Consider the following 19,032-nt stretch of genomic DNA (forward strand, 5'->3'; position numbering starts at 1 on the left):
TTTATATTACTTACCTAATAAACAATTAATTAACATTACTCCATATAATTTTTTTTTTTATTATATTGTGCATCAAAATGATAATAATAATTTACAATGTCTGATTCACTGATAATTAGATGACCCTTTCCTGTTTACTTTTCTCGAAATATACATTATTCATTATTCAACAACCGTAAAAATATCTGCAAATTTAATAAGAAGTTTAAATAATTCAAACCCATAAAATCTTCCTATGCTATGCATTTCTAATTTTCCATCAGACCCTGGCGAGCAACAAAAGATGGTACCGACTCTCACCACATGGATCACTCATTTGTCAATTCTGCGCATGAAAAATAAAAATTCTAAATAAGGTAATATTTTGGCTTTGACAAAAATCCTTCCTCCAAATAATGCTCTCATTTATTAAAATTTACCTATATTTCCTATATCTATAGATCTTACGACCATCATCTGAATTGTTCATAATTATTTTTTTTAATTTAACATAATTATTGTAACGAGGTATCATTATTAGGTGTTGATTTTTTTTTGTTAGTCGTATAAGCTATAGTTTTCACATTAATACATAAAAAAAAACACCTATCGTAAATTAAATATTTAATAGATAAACTTAACGTTAAAACATCACTAGGAAAAAACAAACCCAGTCCAGCAATCTAAACTATTTGATCCATAACAACAATCAAAAATCAGTTTAATATTTGATTTTGCAGAAAGGTAACATTCTCATGTGGTTCTGCCATATGCATGGAGTTCCATAAGGTCTCTGTTATTCCAAGCACACGGTAGCCGGTAGCTGGTAGCCCACGATTAGTTTAATACTTGACATGCAGAAAAGTCAAATTCTTATGAGGTTCCGCCATATGCATGTAGTTCTGTAAGGTCTCCGATATTTCAAGCACACAGTAGCCCATCGTTAATTTAATATCTGATTTTTCAGAAAGGTAACATTTTCATGTGGTTCCGCCATATGCATGGAGTTCCATAAGGTCTCCGTTATTCCAAGCACACGGTAGCCGGTAGCTGGTAGCCCACGATTAGTTTAATACTTGACATGCAGAAAAGTCAAATTCTTATGAGGTTCCGCCATATGCATGTAGTTCTGTAAGGTCTCCGATATTTCAACCACACGGTAGCCCATCGTTAATTTAATATCTGATTTTTCAGAAAGGTAACTTTTTCGTGTGGTTCCGCCATATGCATGGAGTTCCATAAGGTTTCCGATATTTCAAGCACACGGTAGCCCATCAGTTCCAGGTGACGAGACCGGGATTTCGTTGGGCCGGTCTTGGACCACTGGACCTTTACCAGATCTTCAGCATTGGTTGGAGAATTGTACATCTTGACAAAATTTCCACGATCCAGTAATAATATGGCGATTCTGAAAAGCATAATATTTATTAAATTATTATTTTTTCATATTTAACCATCCGCTGCTAACTGTAAATGATTTTTAAAATATTGGAAAAATTTATAAAACAACAAAACGGCCTGTGGTAAAGGGAAAGGCTCTTGACTATGATTCTGGAGGTCCCCCCGACCTAATCAAATCAAATAAATATTATTTGTATTTTAGGAATAACAATGAGTAAAACATCAAATTATAATATTTAATCATCGAAAGCAATATTAATGACTCTCAAGCAAAAAATGTAAAGCAGCGAAATCAGAAAAAGATTCGGTCGCATCTAGGAATTGAACCCAGGACCTTTGCCTTGCAGGGGCTCTGCTCTACCACTGAGCTATTAATATCATTGTAATTTTCTTAATGCACATTTTTTACTGGCTGCTATATTTATGTATGATTGAAAGATTAACCCGAACTAAATGCAATCTAGATAGTGTCTTGGAAAAATATTTCTTTTTTTTTAATGTGCGACATCTATTGACTTTTCTACAAGTCTAGGATGAATATTTTTATTTTTGGAATAACTTGATGAGTAAACCTTGTTTTTAATCATTGAAGACAATATTAACGACTCTCAAGTGAAAAATGTGAAACAGAGAAATCAGAAAAAGAGTCAGTCGCATCTAGGAATTGAACCTAAGACCTCTGCCTTGCCGGGGCTTAGCTCTACCACTGAGCTAAGTTTATGGTCATATTACAAAGTAGGCTTTAATTTCAGACTTACTTTTAATACTTTAATACTTGGGGTGTGATGAGTACTACATAAAAGATTTCACTAAAATTACATTATTACTTATATCTTATATTATTAATTCAAAATAAAATAAAATTATTTTTAAAGTGGTTTAAAAAATTCCTTTTTCTACGAGATTCTTTTCTCGCCTGCGTAAAAGGCATGTTAAGATAAAAATAATATTTACCTGGTCATGGAACTGTCCTGCATTGCACTGGTCGTGGGCAGCACAATTTTGTTTTTATTAATCACAATTAAGAAATCCACCAGGTAGCCGTATGGCGTGAAAAATTTAGACTTTACAGCTTTGGCATTACCAACTGCCTTGGATAAAACATCCAAAACATCTTTTTGAAACATTGACATATGAGAGGGCTCTGAAAAATTAAATATAGGTTAATCCTGTCATTATTCAATAGTGTAATTAAATAATAATTCAATATGGTATATTTATGAATGTAAATGCGGAGTTGTTTGATTTGAAAGGGCGTGACCGTTAGTTAGTTCTATATTCTCTATTCATCACCGCACAACAGTACTATATTTTGGTTCTAGCCCATTTAGCATGCGCTCTTTCTCTCTTTCACTGCCTGAAATGCACATCGAACATTATTTGATCGAAATGAAAATCTCTTACTGATGGTGATGATGAAAGTAATTTCTGTATGTATATGAAATTTAAGCAAAGAATGGTTAGACTTTTGGATCTGAAACATGCCCATGTGTTCTTCTTTGTTCTATGATCGCCGATTAATTATTACAACACCTCAGGGGCTCTGACAAGGTTAGTGTATATTATAGCCTTTTCTAAGTATGTAAAATTATATATTTAACGTGATTAGTTTTTGCGTTAAGCCGTGTTGCGCTTCCTCCTTCTTTAGCCAACGTTTCGGACAGAGTTACAACGTCCATCATTAGGGCAGATCTTGGCTAAAGAAGAAAAAGGAGCCACATGGCAAAATAACCCAAAAACTAATCATGATGGCAGTGAAAATCTCAAATTGTACCAAACTAGCTGACGTGTACCCGGCGTTGATCGGGGTAGTGAATGATTTGGAGTAAAGTTTTGAATTCTAGAATAAACATCGACTCTTCTCTACTCTAAAGTAACCGCCAAACAACTCGGTCTTGACACATACTTCTTGCCTCATTCACATTCATACATCGTCTCATAAGTACTCTATTATTCTGACTTTTGATATGGCCCGACTCAAGTATCTGTTTCACTTGATCGTGCCATGTCTTTCTCCCGGGCCTCCCCGATTTCTGCCACCATTTGCATTTGCATCATTTTTCTCTACTTTCTATAAATGTAACAGGCATGTATTATATATATAAACCTTCCGGAAGAAATTCTCTAAACGGTAGGTAAAACCCTGTCAAAATTCGTTGCATAGTTTACAATAACTAAGCGCACAAACAGACAGGTGCAGATAGTGACTTTATTTTATGCTGTTAACAGATGTGTATTTAAATAGTTTAATTTTAAAGCTCACAATGCCAGTTTCAGACCTCAGATTATATGGCAGATTAATGGTATAATCAGCCAAGAATTTAGACCCAGTCCATTAATTGCTTTGTCCCCAAATTTCCCCTGCAACATTCGTACAAAAGCGTTCAAAATTTTGTTTGACAAAAACCCTTAGACGATCTAAGCTTTAGTTGTTTCAGCGTTTTACAATATTTTGTCATTCCTATTTGTTATTATTATATGATCAGTCGAGTATATTGTTGCCTTTTACTCTTTTCATGACTTCCAATGTAGGCATTCATGATGACTAGCGATTTGACATTGAAGCCATAGTATTAGGTGAGCTCTGTGTTGACTAACCCTTGGAGTCTTGAGAGAGTATTTACTACATAGTAGGTTTGAGTGAGTGTTTAGTAGTAGCTTTGAGTGCATATTAGCAGGGCCGGCCCTATGCAGGCGCAATTGGAGAAGTCCAGTATCACCCTGGTGTAAGATTCAGAATTGAAACATTGCTTTAAATGGCTTTAGCCGTGTTTGGTGACCAGATCTGAATAGTCAGGTACTACAATTCAACTTTAAAAAAATAATTTTATAAAGTTTGCTCCGAGTGCTGAATTGCCAGGGCATAGCAGGTTTGAGTGAGTATTTACTCGTAGGGTTAGTATTTACTTTGTAGAAACTACTTTCTGTTTGAAATTAATATTAAATGTCGACGTATTACAAAAAATAAATATAAAAACATTGATTATGGTATTTACTTGAAATATTCCTTTGTTGTATGTACTTTTCATGAAACCATGGAATTTCATGTTGAGGTAGTTCCAGACACACGGAGCGATTTAAATGCATAAGCTGCTTCCTAATTCTAGAAGGATATGACAGCTAAAAGAAACAATACTTTTAAATAATAATTATTAAACTTTCCAGAAGAACCTGCAGTTATATAGTTAAAAAAATATTGAATATTATTTGTCACATGCCAAAAAGGCGCAAGTGAAAAATCTCTATTTTTCAGCACCAAGCATAAATAGTGAAAAATAATTGTGTTAATCTTTCGTTCTCTACAAATTGTAATTATTTAATTTTAAGACATTCTTATCCATTTTATGAATATAATATAATTATTTACATAAAATTTTTGTGCAGTTTCCACTTTGAAAAGTAAATAATACAATAAGTAAAGCAAAAAAAAAATTATTGTATTTATTGAAGTTAACTTAGAACATTTTGCAATAATTAATTACCTTAGAATAACACTGTGACATTTCTTGATCTAAGCGCTCCATGAACTCAATTGAAAAGATGTATTTCACTAAGAGATCGGGAAGACAGCCAAAGTAGCACAGTTCCAAGCACGCTTGCAGTAACGTCAATCCAGAGAGTAATTCCTTGTCCCTAGAATAGACAAAAATTTAAAAAAAAGAGAAAGAAAACATTATAATAATGTAGTATTAATTATATTATTATAACACCATCTATACCTTACTATAAGATCTATAGACACTTGAAAATATCGCTCATTTTTAGGCTGGTAGGCTGTTATGTAGCATAACTGTAGAATTTTTTGGGCAGAATCCCCCAACAGATCATCACCTTGATCCACTATATAGTCAATCAAGCGATCAAATAGAGGTGGCACAACTACCGCACAACATATCAAGTTATAGGCTGCGTCTCGTATTGTTCTTGAAGCAAGGTTCTCATCCACCAGAGAATACTTAATGAGCAAGTCATTGAATCTATCCGTGTCAAACCTCGCTCCTCTGTTCAAGAATGTCTTACAAATGATGTTTAAATCTGTGAGGGTCGAATAATGCGGAAGTTTTATGTGAATATTAGCACAATTGTCAAGAATTGTGTCAATTCGCATTGTAAAACGAGCTTCTTTTGTTGTTGTGAATCTATGCTTAGTAATCAAAGAGGATATATACAACCCTTTAGACAAAATAAGACAGGACAAATGGTCCAATTGAGTGGACATTTCTTCAAGTTTCGTGATAAGCATATCGAGGATATCGTGGTTTGCAAAGTTTGGATTGCATAAGCCATAAGCTAAACAAAAGGCCGTAATGCGAGACAGTTTCCCCGGCAGCATTATCGCTAAACTGTTTTCTACAGTCATAATTTTTTTGAATATTTCCTTCTCAAAGGGTGCACATCTATACAATTCATGTACATTGCTGTAAAAATACATATATTTCTGGCTAATTCTTAGCAATCTATAATCATCCAAAGGGAATTTCTTTATCAAAACGCTAGTTTGTAGCCAAAATTTATCACAAACTGAAAGATCAGGTGACTTGATATATCTGAGAATTTTATATAAGGGGACATGTGCAGTCGGAAAAGAAAACTTCATAAACTTGTTGGAAATCTCCTCAAATCTTTGCCGGTTGTTTAGAGCTGATCCCGTAACTTGGCAAAATAATAAATCTGGTATTTTCAGAAATGTTGACAAACGATCATCATTTTTTGATTTTTCTAGCAATTCAGATGCTCTGTCTTTGATTGAAACCATTACATGCATAGGCGAGAGATAACTCTGAAAAACCTGAAAATCATCAATATAATTAACAGAGATACAATAGATGAAAAAGATTAAGTCGATAAGGTAAAACTTTGTATAAAATATTAATCTTTTATTGATCCTACCTTATGAAGAGAAATGATGTCACTGACATCCAAAGTTTTTATGGAATTTTTCAACAAATTGCAAAGCAGGTTGACAATTTCAAAATTATACTTTGACCAGTGAGGTAGATTCAGAAAACTCAGCGCCTGAAAATAGTTATACGTATAATAATAGTTAAAGCTGCGCAGGAGAGAGCCTACATCATGAAAAGGAAGTTACACAGATGGTATTTTTAGGGAGAAGAAAACCTGGTCTTCTGGGAACTTCAAGGTCAAGTTACCTACCCTGTACTATGACCATCCTCAAAATCCACCAAATTACGATAAAAAATCTGAAAATATTTATGTTTTTCCTCAATTCATCGTTCCTCACTCCAAGTTTGCTTATTCCTACATCAATTGTCAACTAAACAACAGATAATATATAATACGTTAACGTTGATGTACAAGATTAAAAATAACATGCTCGCTAATTATCTGCAAAATAATATAATGTACACTGAAAATGTTCACAATTACCCTACGAAAATTTGCTGAGATTTTATGCTTCGCAAAACTTACATGCACACAAAACAGCTGTTTTATAAAGGACACAACTTTATAATAACCTACCATAAGCTGTTAAGAAACCCAGTGTTTTCACTTTTCGTGGGATATGTGCTATTTAAGTACTAGTAACCTTAAACCAATGTTACTGTAAAACAAAACAAAAAAGTTTTCTTTTATTTATGGAATAACTAAATGAGTAAAACCTCAAATTATAATATTTAATTATTGAAGACAATATTAGCATTTCACAAACGAAAATTTGAAACAGAATATGTAATCAGAAAAAGATACGGTCACATCTAGGACTTGAACCAGGGACGCTTGCCTTGCTGGGGCACCGCTCTACCGACTGAGCTAATGGGACCCTATCTCCTTCGGTCATATTTAACTGTATCATACTTCAAATAAGAACTACCACCATTGTCTTCATTTTCTCACTGCACATTTTTATTAAACAATTTTTTGTTAAATATGACTGAAGGAGATAGGGTCCCATTAGCTTAGTTGATAGAGCTGTTCCCCAGAAAGGCAAGGGTCCTGGAAGTGACGGTATCTTTTTCTGATTTTTCTAATTCAAATTTTCGTTTAGGAATCGCTAATATTTTCTTCAATAATTAAATATTACAAAATTTGTCTTTTCACTTTCAGGCATTTCTATTTGCTTCCCTTGTTTTGAGTGTCGGGCTCAAGGCTCTATTATGGCTCACCAAGGGTAACACAGATCACACTGCTCGATATATGGTAGCCACTTACAATGATCCCCGCTCGTTACCATGTCCATCCTCTCCTTTCATTCCTCAATAAATTGCTATCCAGATACTTCAAAATTATTTCCTTGCTCCAGACCAGTCAGACTGATTGTGAATTTGTCTAATGAAACGAATATTACCTTTAGAATGGGTGCCTCCGTATTGGTGTTGATTATTCCAGAATCAACCAGCTCCTTTGTTTTTAGTTTATATAAATCTAAAACTGGAATAGATATTATAGAATGAATATTATTTAGACACAAAGTGAGTCCATGGAAGTCTTCGGCAGAATTGCAGGAATCTGAAAAAACAAGTATATAATTTTACTACGACTATAGTTTTCCTTACCTTCCTTCTGTGTACACTACATAGTGAATTCATTTAACTTTAAGTAGTAATATATCGCACCTCCGGTGCTAAACTGTCACTTATGCAAATAATGTAATTTTTCAGGAGAAGCGTTTGAAAATTCGACATCCTATTATAATATATAGTTCTTCTTGTCTAAAAAATGAACTGGTAATTATTTAAACTACAACTTTAAACTTCATATCAAACTAAAAGCAAACGTCTCACAACTTTGTAATAAAAAAATATAAACATTTTAAATTTACAACCCTCCCAGAAGTGACATTATGGCACTAGAAAACAATTTACCAGGCAATTATTTCATAACAATCAAAACACAATATCATACTTTTCTAAAGTTTTATTAATTAAAATATCAAAGCAGTATAACAAACTTTCTTAATTCTACATATAGAACTTTACTATTAATCAGACTTTTTAATATCAGTCTTCTTACCATTTTACGAACGGTTTTCAGCGACGTTTCATATTAAATCAGTCATTGGTCACGTATGGTTCCTATTTAAATACTATAATTACGCAATTAACAACAGTATCAAATAAATACAATTTCTTTTACTTATTATTATTATTTTAATTAGCATTAATTTTGTACTAATTGGGTACTCTTAAAAAAACAAAAACCTTAAATTTATTGTCACATTCCCAGGAAAATCAGGGAGTCTTTAACGATGTGGTTTCAATAAACTTGTTTTCCCTGCAAGTGGAAATGTGACTTTATAGAATGTTAGAAGCACAAAAAATTAAATGAGATCATTATAGAAACTTTCATAGTATCTTGGTATGATATTTGCCTCCACTAATTGCAATAAATCACGCTTTTTGCGTTCTGTAATTGGTATTTTTGACGTTTTCCTCCACAAATTTCTTCTTTATTCTTATGTTATTTCTCATAACTCTATAACTAATTATTTTCCAAGTCGTATTTATTTATTTCACGGATAAATTTGAATTGTATCGCTTTTCTCCACTTGGATCATTCCTTATCAACGTTCTTTACCCTTTCTTTTATCTTTTCTCCACTTTTTCCGATGTGTGTGGTCTCCAGGAAAATTTCATACTTCATTTATTATTAATTAATATATAGTTTTCCACACTTCCATAGGAGATATACCTAATTTGACTCTGGGATATCTGTCACTTTTATTGCCTTGCCTTTTATTGCTTGCTTGAAGGGAATGTCATCTATTCTTTGGGCGTTGCCTCTAATTCCGCGTAAATTTTTTCCTCTTGGTTGAATTATAGCTTTTGCTTCCTCCCAGTTTTCAGTTTTGTAAGTTGTTCGATATTGGTAATTTTCACAATTCTTTGTGAATTTAATGCATTTAATATCACCAGTTTTGATTACATCTCCGTTTAAATTTTTGCTATATTGAACTTCATGTTTTCCTCAAGTGACTTCAAATCGAAGAAATCATCGTAATTCATTTCTTTTACCACAAATGGTTTACCAGTCTTCTTCGCCCCACGAATCAGGAACATTGTCACAATTGTTAATCGAACGAAAACTTTATACCATAAAACATAAGGGTTGGGGAAACAATGTCACTACGTACACAAGTATCTTTATTATTTCATGTCACAACCAACTTAAGTGTTGTTATTGCACCAAAATCATAAAAATGAATTATCACAATTACCTTAGTGGCGTTGTAGCTCCAGGAGTCTGCTATTCGTGCGGGGTGCCGCGCGCAACTAACCAATCAAACGTTGTTTCTCCCAGTGGAGGTTAGATTTGCACCAAAACCATAACGACATAACTACCCTCACGCGGAAATTATACGCAATACACAAACGACGATGACACACCAAGTAAAGAGGTACATCAGTTATTTTTTCTCATACTTAGATCAATTTTAACAAAACTTGCATAAGTGATAGTTTAGCACCGGAGGTACGATATGTACAGATTATTCAATTTAATATCAAAGAATTAGCTGGTTGCATAAGGAAATCAAATTGTAAGCAATGCAACAGAGTATAGGGTTCAGTTAATATTAAAAAAGAAAATACTGAACCAATGTGCTTGAATAAATCTTAACTTCTTCGCAGCTACGAGGACATACACATGCGTCTATAGATCATATACTCAGAGCTAAGCACACAAATACATGTGTGTTAATTTTAATAGAAAATGTGTGAATGTCATAAAAAGTGCCAGATACAACCGTTATCCTATAAACATCAGGAACGCGGGCAAAAAAGGTTAATAAACTTACATGTCAGCAAAGTTATATTATGATTTCTAGAGAACAGCTGTATCCATAATCTAATTAATTAAAAATACCAATCTCGGTCATGACTCTGTCTGTAACTCGGGTCTGGGGAGATGGTAAAAGATGCATTAAAGTTCCATTTTTTTTCAAAGTTCAAAATTTCACATGTTTTGACAGTTCGATGCCATGTAAGTTGAATCCAAGTGTTTTATGTTTCATGGTAAAAAAAAAATTAAATTGAATCCGAAATTGAATGAATATGAAATTTTACCAATGAAATGTGAATTTCTTATTTTTGACAGATGTTGTATTTTTTCAAGTTTACTAACGGTTTTCATTCGAAAGGTAAATTTGTGATCATCTCTAAAATTAACGATGTTCGTTTTTGAATGGCAACAATCTTGAGGCAAACATTTTTTTCATAAATCCTACAATTATTATAATATCCTGTGACTTCACGGATCTGCACTAGTAGTATTCTAATGTTTACCAAATATAAATCACACTACTCACCTAATGAAGTCAACATAAGTGGCAGCATTTTGGCCGCAATGGGTACAAATCTTAAGGAATCTCTGGATTCAAATACATATGTGTATCTTGCTAGCGATTGTATTGAGGGAAATTCATTTGATTTTACCTTCTCGTGGAATAGTTCGATCATGGAATTCAAAACATTTTCTGTATTTTTAATTCCCATTCTCTTAAGATAAAATATTGCACATGACAATTCATCCAAAGAAAATACGGAATAATTCTTTTCAATAAGATCCAGAAGACTTATAAAATCTTTGTGGTTTTTTAATTCAGACATGTAATCAAACATCATATCCTGTGGACTGGTCTCCACTTCGCTATTTTCTAATTCCTGTACGTAGAACTGATCAAAAGACCTTTGGAGATCTGATAAGACTAATATTGTTTGGCAAAGGTGGTGAGATTTCATATTTAGTTTTTCTTTTCGAACCAAGTCAAATACACTTTGAATAGATTGGCATTGGTTTAATTGCATTATTATATTGTCATTAACATCTTTGTATAAAAGCATTCTTAAATCATTTTTTTCCTTTTTATCGAAAGTGTTATCAAACACATCAACGAATGCATTGTCTTCTAAAAAATGGTCATCACTCAATGTAGAAAATGTTTTGGGCGAAGCAATAAAATGTTTGGTATGAATTCGTTTCATATGCGTAAAACGCCGAAAATCGATTATAGTATGTATTTTTTTCAAAAAGAAAACATTATTTATATCGTACGAAAGACATTTCCTAGTTTGTCTGCTAAATTGAATGGAGCTCTTGACTATTCGCCGCGTTGTTTGATTAAAAACATGAGACATTTCGTATTTTTCCTAGGTGCAGTATTTACGTACGATGTTTAGGTTTCAAATCTAAAATATTATTATACAAGATTCATTTTATTCCGAATATTATGTTCATTTATTAATCATTTATCCAACATAACCTTAATGTACATTCGAATGGTATGCGCCTTTTTTGACAGTTGTTTTGTATTGTTAGTTCTATTTCTATGGTCACATTGTCAAAGACGAACAAAATAAGTAGTAGGTAGTCAGTATTTACCCATAACAATGATAATAAATATATGATTTGATTTGTAAAGCGCCATTTTTTGCAAAATCACCTCAAGGGCGCTGTACAAATATATAATACATTTCTACAAAGATCTATGTTATTGCTAACTATATATTGAGAGAATATATATGGTTAATAATAAACAATACCTTACTTTCCTGGTAGGTCCCCCCCACGTATTGAAATAATATATGGAGAAATAATTTTAACACCTATAAATATTTTGACGATCTAACGATTATTATATCTAATATGCCGATATTTTTTACCCAAATCTACCGATGATCATTTTAGTTGAGCGAGGAAAGTTGAAAGCCTGTCTACTTTTGTGAGCCGAATCGAAACGTGTGGACATATGTTTCAAGTCGCTTGCGATTTTTAGTTCCTCGCGGTCGAAAAAAGGCGTTCCTTGTGAGTAGTTTATTTATGCTTACCTAGTACCTACCATCATGGCATCATCTACTTCAATGAAAAAATGTATTAAATGGTAGGATGATGTTTAGATTTATGGATGTATACCAAAACCATCCTTGTCTTTGAGATCAGAAGCAAAAAGTTAACAAAAATAGGAATGCCCGTGACACTGAAAATAAAAATATATTAATATTGAAGACAATATTAGTGATTTCTAAACGAAAATCTGAAACAGAAAAATCAGAAAAGGAAACGGTCACATCTGGGACTCGAACCCAGGAAAATAGAAATTTAGAAAAAAATTTAGTTTAGAAATCACTAATATTGTCTTCAATATTAAAATATTACAATTTGAGGTTTTACTCAATAAAGTTATTCCGAAAAATAAAAATATTTATTTTTCAAATGTTACTGTAACTTAGTAGCTATTATTATTAAATAGCAAGTCTCTGAATGTTTCAAAAAATAAATCTTTTTTACCCTCACAACAAATTTTAGAGCATCAACTATTGCACCGAACACTTCCTTAATAATCAATGATATCGTATTTTTTTCTAACTCTGCACATATAAGCCAGACTTGAAAAAGAACCCTCTTTGCCAGGTATCTCAGCGTAATTTATAACTTAGTTTTTTCCGGGACAGCCGCGCGCATAATTGTGTCCTGTTTTTGGATTTTTTCTTGAATTTTAGATAACAGTACATCAAATTGTTCTTTCGAAATTCGCAAATGATTTCGATAGCCTTCGGTATCTTCTAATGCCATCTTTCTCAATACGGTGTCAGAAGCACCTAATTCGCTTATCCTTATAATCCATTTTGTGGCCCCCATACGACTTTTTTGGCGCTTTTTCATATTCTCAAGTACGTTCCGTAAAAGGCCCGAAATTGTAGGGACGCACGCAGTGATAACTTCAATTGTCCCCATTTTGATTTACAATATCGGTTCGAGTTGAACTGAAATGTCTGAACTAAATCTTGTTCAATTTTTGTCGTCATTCAACTAAAATTGCTCTGTCTGAATGGGGCATAAACGTCAATTTATGACGTCAAGTTGGTGGTTTATTTATGACGTCACGATATTTTTCTGCTTGAAGGACTTTTTTATTTTTAAAATGGTTTTTTGGGCTAAATAATTCATTGCTCAGTGTAATTATATTGTCTATGGTGGCACCTTTTTTTAAATGGCCTTGAGTTTCTCTACCTTGTCTATTGCTCCGCTCCGTACGTCAAGTACTGCTTGTATATTTGTGGTTAAGTACTGTATAAGCGAGAGTGGTTTATTTATGGTGTCAATAGTGTCAAGTTAAACACCAAAAACAAACAATCGTCGCGAGACTGATAATTTTCCTTCTTTATACTTTAAAAAAAAAAAAATATTAATAATTTTTCTATTACATTACATTACATTTTCTATTACTGGTATAATTTTACAATAAAGGAAACACTTTTTTATATAAACAGTTAAAAGGTAAAGAATAATACATTTAGCAGATAAACCAAAAAAATCCCACATAGGCATCGCCAGTTCGTGGCTATACTTGTGTTTATTAACAGTTAAAATTTAACTCACATCCATAAATTATCTTTGTAGAAGATTTGAAAATAAAATGAAAAAATAAAAAAATCAGTGTTTACTGAATTACAATTTAAAAGACATGATTGAACAATATAAAAAGAAATAAAATTAAAAATGTTAAGTTACATCAGGTCAGATGTTACAGCAGGTCGGGTGTTACGGAAAGTAAATGTTTATATCAATGGTATTTATCCGAGACTCAATATGATTCATCAAACAGTTAGAAAGTAAAGTAAAACTCATTTAACAAAATAACCAAAAACCAACCATTTGGAAGTTAAAAATTTTACTCACATACACGCCTCCCCACCCAATTATTCCATAATATACTGATGATCAGGGGGGTATAACTCCGAGAAAAAAGTGGGTCAAAAAAAAGACACGGTAATCTCTATGGCTGACTTGTGACGTATATTTTCCACAAACCAGTGCGCACTTCATGCATGTTTATAGGCCGCTGTCATTGGCCGATTTAATGGGACTGGGACACGGTCAAGCGGCTTGATCGCAAGCACGTAGTTTATTGTCTATGGCACTTTGTGACAAGCATTTTGACCGTGTACCGAAGCTGGCTTGCAAGCATTGCGCAATTCTACGTGCTGGCAGCGGGGCTTGATGCGAATTTATATTTTTGTGGGAATAGACAAACGACAATAGACAAATAAATATCACGTATCATAAACAATGATATAAATTGAATAAAATTGTTATAAAATAGGTACTTAGTTATTGTTTTTGTGTTCAATTTGTAGAAATCCATCTAATTTAAAAATTCTGGAAGTATTTTAGTATTTTTTAATAATTATGACAGCGGTTTTCAAGGTCATTAATAATCAAACTGTAGAATAAGGGCGAGTTGTTTCGGAAAAGCTGAACAATTATTCAGATTCCCGAGTTCTATTCAAATGTAAAAAAATCTTCACGTCGATTTTATTCAAATACAAATTGGGTTGTTTCAACTCCGAAAAAGCTTCCGTTATATTTGAATAATCCGTTCCAGTGTTCCCCGCCGAATCGGGCAATTATTGCAGAGAATAATTTTTTTGCGAGACAGGAATTATTTTTACGCTGGCAACACCTCGTATTTTTATCAATCTGTCAAAACTTTTTCCCGCCGCGCCGTCACTTCGTTGGATTGCTTGTTTTGTGTGATTTTTGTTGTTCATTTAGGCATCTCAATTTTTGACAACTTATAATGGATCCCAACTTACTGTAAGTATTGTAAATTATACCTTATTGCCATAATAAATATGAACCTTATTAATAAATAATACACGTTTGGAACCGTATAGATACGTAAGTGAGCATTTTATTTTCGTAAAACCATTATGTAAAGCTTGATAATATTTTGTGGAATTTCGTCTTCTAAACGAGATAAACGATCATTATGAAAACATTTGCGATACGTGTATATACTTATCGTTAGTAAAATTACTTGAACTTTGTGAGAATGAACTTTCTAAAAGCATTGCGTTTTATTTTTTGAATGTTCTGCCATGGAATGGTGGCAAATCTTTTTGTTTATTTTTATATATTATTTTGAATTCTGCCACACTTTAATAATGCTTTACCGAGGAATATTATAGTGCTTTCATGTGTAATAAAATATCTATAAGAAACTATAAAATATCTATATATATTTTGAACCTAATAAATATAATATTTGCCGTGCATATTTAATTTTATATCAGCAATTCCTTGTACGATCTTGTTACTTATAAATATGAAATGTGTTTTCAGGAAACGATGCCATGTTGGTGAGGAAGTATAGCCATATTCTCACCAATAAAAAGACCGACGCAGTCATCTTCAAACAATGAGAGGCGACATGGCTTACTCTTATATCCGATTTCAATGGCGATGGATTCTGTCAAACAGCTCCGAGCTCAGTTTGAAAATATGAAGCGTCGGGCAAGGCAGGTTGGAATATATTTCTTAATTGGTATTAATCTTAACGCCATAATGCTGTTAAATGAACTGTTATATTTAGTAATTGGTTGCCCTGATGCTTTGTTTAATTCATGCAGGTATATATGTTTATTAATTGACTTTTAATAATGCTTCAAGGACGGTAGCAGAGAAATTCATGAGAGGACTGGCGGTGGACACAAATTTTATGCGGAACATAGTGGCTACTTCGATTGACGGACTCCCTAGCGTGTTTGACGATGACATCAGCACTTTGGTGCTGCAGGAGCTATCTGGTGGTGGAAGAAGGTGGGAGTTTGGTTAGCGCCACAGCTGAGGTTTATTATGGTGTTGACGGCAGTTTACTAACTACTTGTAAGAACTTGTGTTTCAAACAATGTTTCCTAGTTTTATATCAGTTCTTCATTTAAGATAATCTGGTTAATGTATTCTAATGTTGTTAATGCATCCAAATCCAACCGTTTAGATAGCAGCGCCCCAGAAACCTCAATCCTAAAAGCAATTTCATCTCATTTAAATGTAAACGAATTTGTTGACTGACTTAATACAAGTTTTCAAACAAACTGTTAGTAGATTTGAGTACAAAATATTTGTATTTCACTATCGTTGCTTTACTTAAGATAATAATCTTATTAGTTAATGTATTCTCATGTTGTTGAAGCATCCAAATCCAACCCTTTTGACAGGAGTGCCCCCTATTATACATACCGATTTCCGGTTTAAAAAAAATTGGATTATTGAGACAAGAACGAGTAATATCGGAGTCATGCTAAAACTAAACTGAGATGAAAGCAGTTTATTCCCCTCTGTTCACTATCTACTGGGTGAATTCTTTAATATACTAATATTAATTTTAATAATTTTTCTCTTTTTTATGTACACAATTCGAAGTATTTTCTGGCTTCACAATTACCTACATTATATTACATGATAATACTAACAAATGTACATTGTGTACTTACGACGGGGTACTCCAGTAAGACCGCATTTTTCTTTTCTTTCCTTTTAAAACTGTAAATTAAAAAAAATGCATTTTATGCAATATTATGCATGGCATGTCCAGGTTTTTATATTATGCATATTTTTAATGCTGTGTGACCTTTACTTTATGGGCCGTATAATCTTTTGTGTTCTTTCTAATGTTTGTCAATTATTGTTAGAACAAGATGAATGAATGCATTCGCACACAATTAACTAGTCCATTATATTATGTTCTTAAATGTTTCTTTCCCATTGTATAAGTATGTATTTTTGCTGTAAATTATTCTTTCTTCCGAGAGAGTGTACCGGTATAATTTTACTTTTTTCAGGGCATTAATAAAAAATAAATAATCACAATCGCTAATCAATCGCTAATCAAGTCGCTACAGCGACCTTGATGTGATTTACTATGTAATACATTTCTAGAATGATCTATGTTATTACTAACTATATATGGAGATAATATACAGTACCATAGTTACCTGGTAGATAAGTATGGTACTGTAGACGGTATGGTACGGTACACTTAAGATTAATACTTAATTAACATTAACTAATTGTTAATACAGGATTTAGGACATAATTGGAAAATACCATAAACATTATTTTAAACCTTTATTTTCTTATTTTTAACTGAATTTATATAAACAAATTATTATAATCAATAAATATTAGTCTGAAACACCCATACATATTTAAAAATAAATAAACTCTGAGAAAAAATAAATGCCGCTGATGGAAATTGAACCCGCAACCTTCCGATTTATTCATTTTTTTTCTATTTGTCCATTTATCTTCTTTTTTTTCAATTTCTACAGTGTAGGTACCTAGGTGCCTTACTTATTTTCTCTTTTATTTTAATTTGTTATATTATTTTGATATATTTTGTTCCTCACTTATGTAAAATACAAATAAAAGAATATACTACATCTTGGTACTCTATTTATTTTATGAAATTAGGTAGGAGTATGCAGTTACACTTAAGTTATTCACATTCAATAATGATCCAATGCATATTACATAATATATGTATATGTGAGATAGTTGTTCAAAACATTTCTAATAGTATGTATTCTCTATTATTAAACAAAGTAATTTACTAAGTTTATAAACATTAAAGTATAAAATAAATAGAAGATTTATCGTTACATTAATTATTTTGTACATGTTAACTATCTATCTCTGAATATATGTAAATGGTCGTTTGTTGAAAATCTCTGAAAGTTCTTCATTGATTGCTTTGAAATTTAGACACAATGTTGCATTCAAATATGCGTGTGTTTTTATATACATACCTACATTATTTAGATGACACCTGTGACAGGTAAAACAGACTGAGCCACAGCAACACGTGGCGGGGTACAGCTATTTTTGAATAAAGACATTATTGTTTTGAAATTCAAAAGACTTTTATTATCTTCGCTCATGTACCAAGAGATTGTACACATGTGTTCGAGTCTCCATCCGGAAGATGTTACAGAAAGTGTCGCCCCATGGGTTGGTAAAGAATCAATATAAACCGAGTTCTGCACAGAGAAGTAAAGTAAGAAAACAGTTTATAAGGCGGTCTACTGTGGAACCTCTATTGCATTGCAGGGTTTTACAGCACTCGGCTTATGTGGATTCCTTACCGACACGTGGGACGATAGGCCTAATGGTACAGAAGGAGGTAAGATAGGGCTTTTTGTGCTGGGTAGTATTTTACTATTTATTAGTCCATCAATCTGGCAAAATATGAGTTAATGAGGGTTTGACGAACGTGGTCATCTCCCCTGTTAAAGATTGGTGCTTGCACCAGTACATCGTTAACCTCGTCCAAGGGGTCTATGAATACAGGTGGTTGATCTTGTTACAATGATCCCTTGTACCTACCTGCATTTTAATTTATGAAGAAAGGACTGGAAGCCATCTTTTAACAACTCCAAAAGTTCTTTCAACAACATTTCTGGTCCTGATCTGACTTTCTTTATATAAATGTTGTTCTCGAGAAACGGAATTCCTTAAGGGTGTTAGTAAATATGGCTTTATTCCATAACCACCATCTCCAACAATCACTTCATCTCCAAACTCACCGCATTCCAACCTTACTTTGATGCTGCTACTATTAAAAAGATGGGTATCTCCAGGCCACCTGGCTACTATGTTGGTCGACAAAAGAAACAAACTTGTAGTTTTTCAATAGTTTTTTCGTCATTTTAAATCACGGAAACCAACGATATAAAAACGAATTTCGACAATGTTTTATGTAGAAAAGGTATCTAAACTTCTTCCCACAAAACCTTCAACTTCGTAAATTTTAATCGTTGGGTTTTCTTTGCGTTATTTGCCAAAATAGTGAGGGTCGTTATCACCAGTAATTGGCACATACGATATGTCAGACCGCAATTGTGACGTTCGCGC

The 19,032-nt window shown here is 32.9% G+C and overlaps 1 protein-coding gene and 1 long non-coding RNA gene across 3 annotated transcripts; one reads left to right on the forward strand and one right to left on the reverse strand.

The window, feature by feature from the left end:
* Nucleotides 1-106: 106 nt before the first annotated feature.
* On the reverse strand, nt 107-11,652 carry LOC149423529 (FAST kinase domain-containing protein 1, mitochondrial). The gene is made up of 8 exons (XM_089631993.1): nt 10,646-11,652; nt 7,688-7,848; nt 6,271-6,396; nt 5,100-6,169; nt 4,863-5,013; nt 4,377-4,500; nt 2,335-2,524; nt 107-1,387 (listed from the first exon to the last, which is right to left on the reverse strand). Exons 1-8 carry the CDS (start codon nt 11,472-11,474, stop codon nt 1,150-1,152), a joined length of 2,889 nt encoding a protein of 962 aa, XP_089488119.1. The 5' UTR covers nt 11,475-11,652; the 3' UTR covers nt 107-1,149.
* A 2,934-nt stretch (nt 11,653-14,586) lies between these two features.
* On the forward strand, nt 14,587-17,561 carry LOC149423530 (uncharacterized). Of its 2 annotated transcripts, XR_016302219.1 has the most exons (3): nt 14,587-14,934; nt 15,463-15,642; nt 15,790-17,561. It is a non-coding gene; the product is annotated as an uncharacterized LOC149423530 (long non-coding RNA). The 2 variants fall into 2 exon arrangements; XR_016302218.1 differs by lacking the exon at nt 14,587-14,934 and having other exon boundaries at nt 14,960-15,642.
* Nucleotides 17,562-19,032: the final 1,471 nt, after the last annotated feature.

Source organism: Hesperophylax consimilis, chromosome 5 (genome assembly GCF_061612785.1).
Source record: "Hesperophylax consimilis isolate HC1 chromosome 5, BYU_Hcon_1.0, whole genome shotgun sequence".
Lineage (NCBI taxonomy): Eukaryota > Metazoa > Arthropoda > Insecta > Trichoptera > Limnephilidae > Hesperophylax > Hesperophylax consimilis.